This window comes from Hippocampus comes, unplaced genomic scaffold, assembly GCF_001891065.2.
Source record: "Hippocampus comes isolate QL1 unplaced genomic scaffold, H_comes_QL1_v1.1 scaffold150, whole genome shotgun sequence".
Classification (NCBI taxonomy): domain Eukaryota; kingdom Metazoa; phylum Chordata; class Actinopteri; order Syngnathiformes; family Syngnathidae; genus Hippocampus; species Hippocampus comes.
The window spans coordinates 292,125-292,532 of NW_017805496.1; the positions used below are offsets into that span (position 1 = coordinate 292,125).

At 45.8% G+C, this 408-nt stretch overlaps 1 protein-coding gene across 1 annotated transcript in view; it reads right to left on the bottom strand.

Moving 5' to 3' along the window:
- Nucleotides 1–408, bottom strand: part of adamts18 (ADAM metallopeptidase with thrombospondin type 1 motif, 18) — a 55,419-nt gene that overhangs the window by 29,136 nt on the left and 25,875 nt on the right. Inside the window, 1 exon segment of the mRNA XM_019876316.1 lies at nt 1–58. This exon segment is cut by the window's left edge and continues 79 nt beyond it. Within this exon segment, the coding sequence (XP_019731875.1) occupies nt 1–58 (58 nt within the window).

Consider the following 408-nt stretch of genomic DNA (forward strand, 5'->3'; position numbering starts at 1 on the left):
GTTGCACAGCTGGATGTGGCGACCGGGGCCGTAGCAGAATTTGCCGTTATGCTGCGGCCTGGAAGACACGATTGTCAGAATTGATTGAAAATCGTCAAAAACACAGAAATCTGTTTGAGAATACAGAAGAACAAAACATTATCCCATTCATCACCACATGTTGGACAAAGCTTGATGACTTTTCGCAAGCTTCGGGTTTCCCACAGCTTTTAATTCAAACATTCCGGCAGGACCGCCGGCGGAGAAAATTGACTTTAGCTATTTACGCTAGTTACCAACAAGTTTCTGACTAGCGCGCAGCCGGAAGACTCCTGCCGATCTCATAAAAACAGTCATGTTGCTCAACTTGGCGAGGATACTAAAGAATGCTGACTAGAAACAGAAACCCAACGGGAGGACAGGAATATC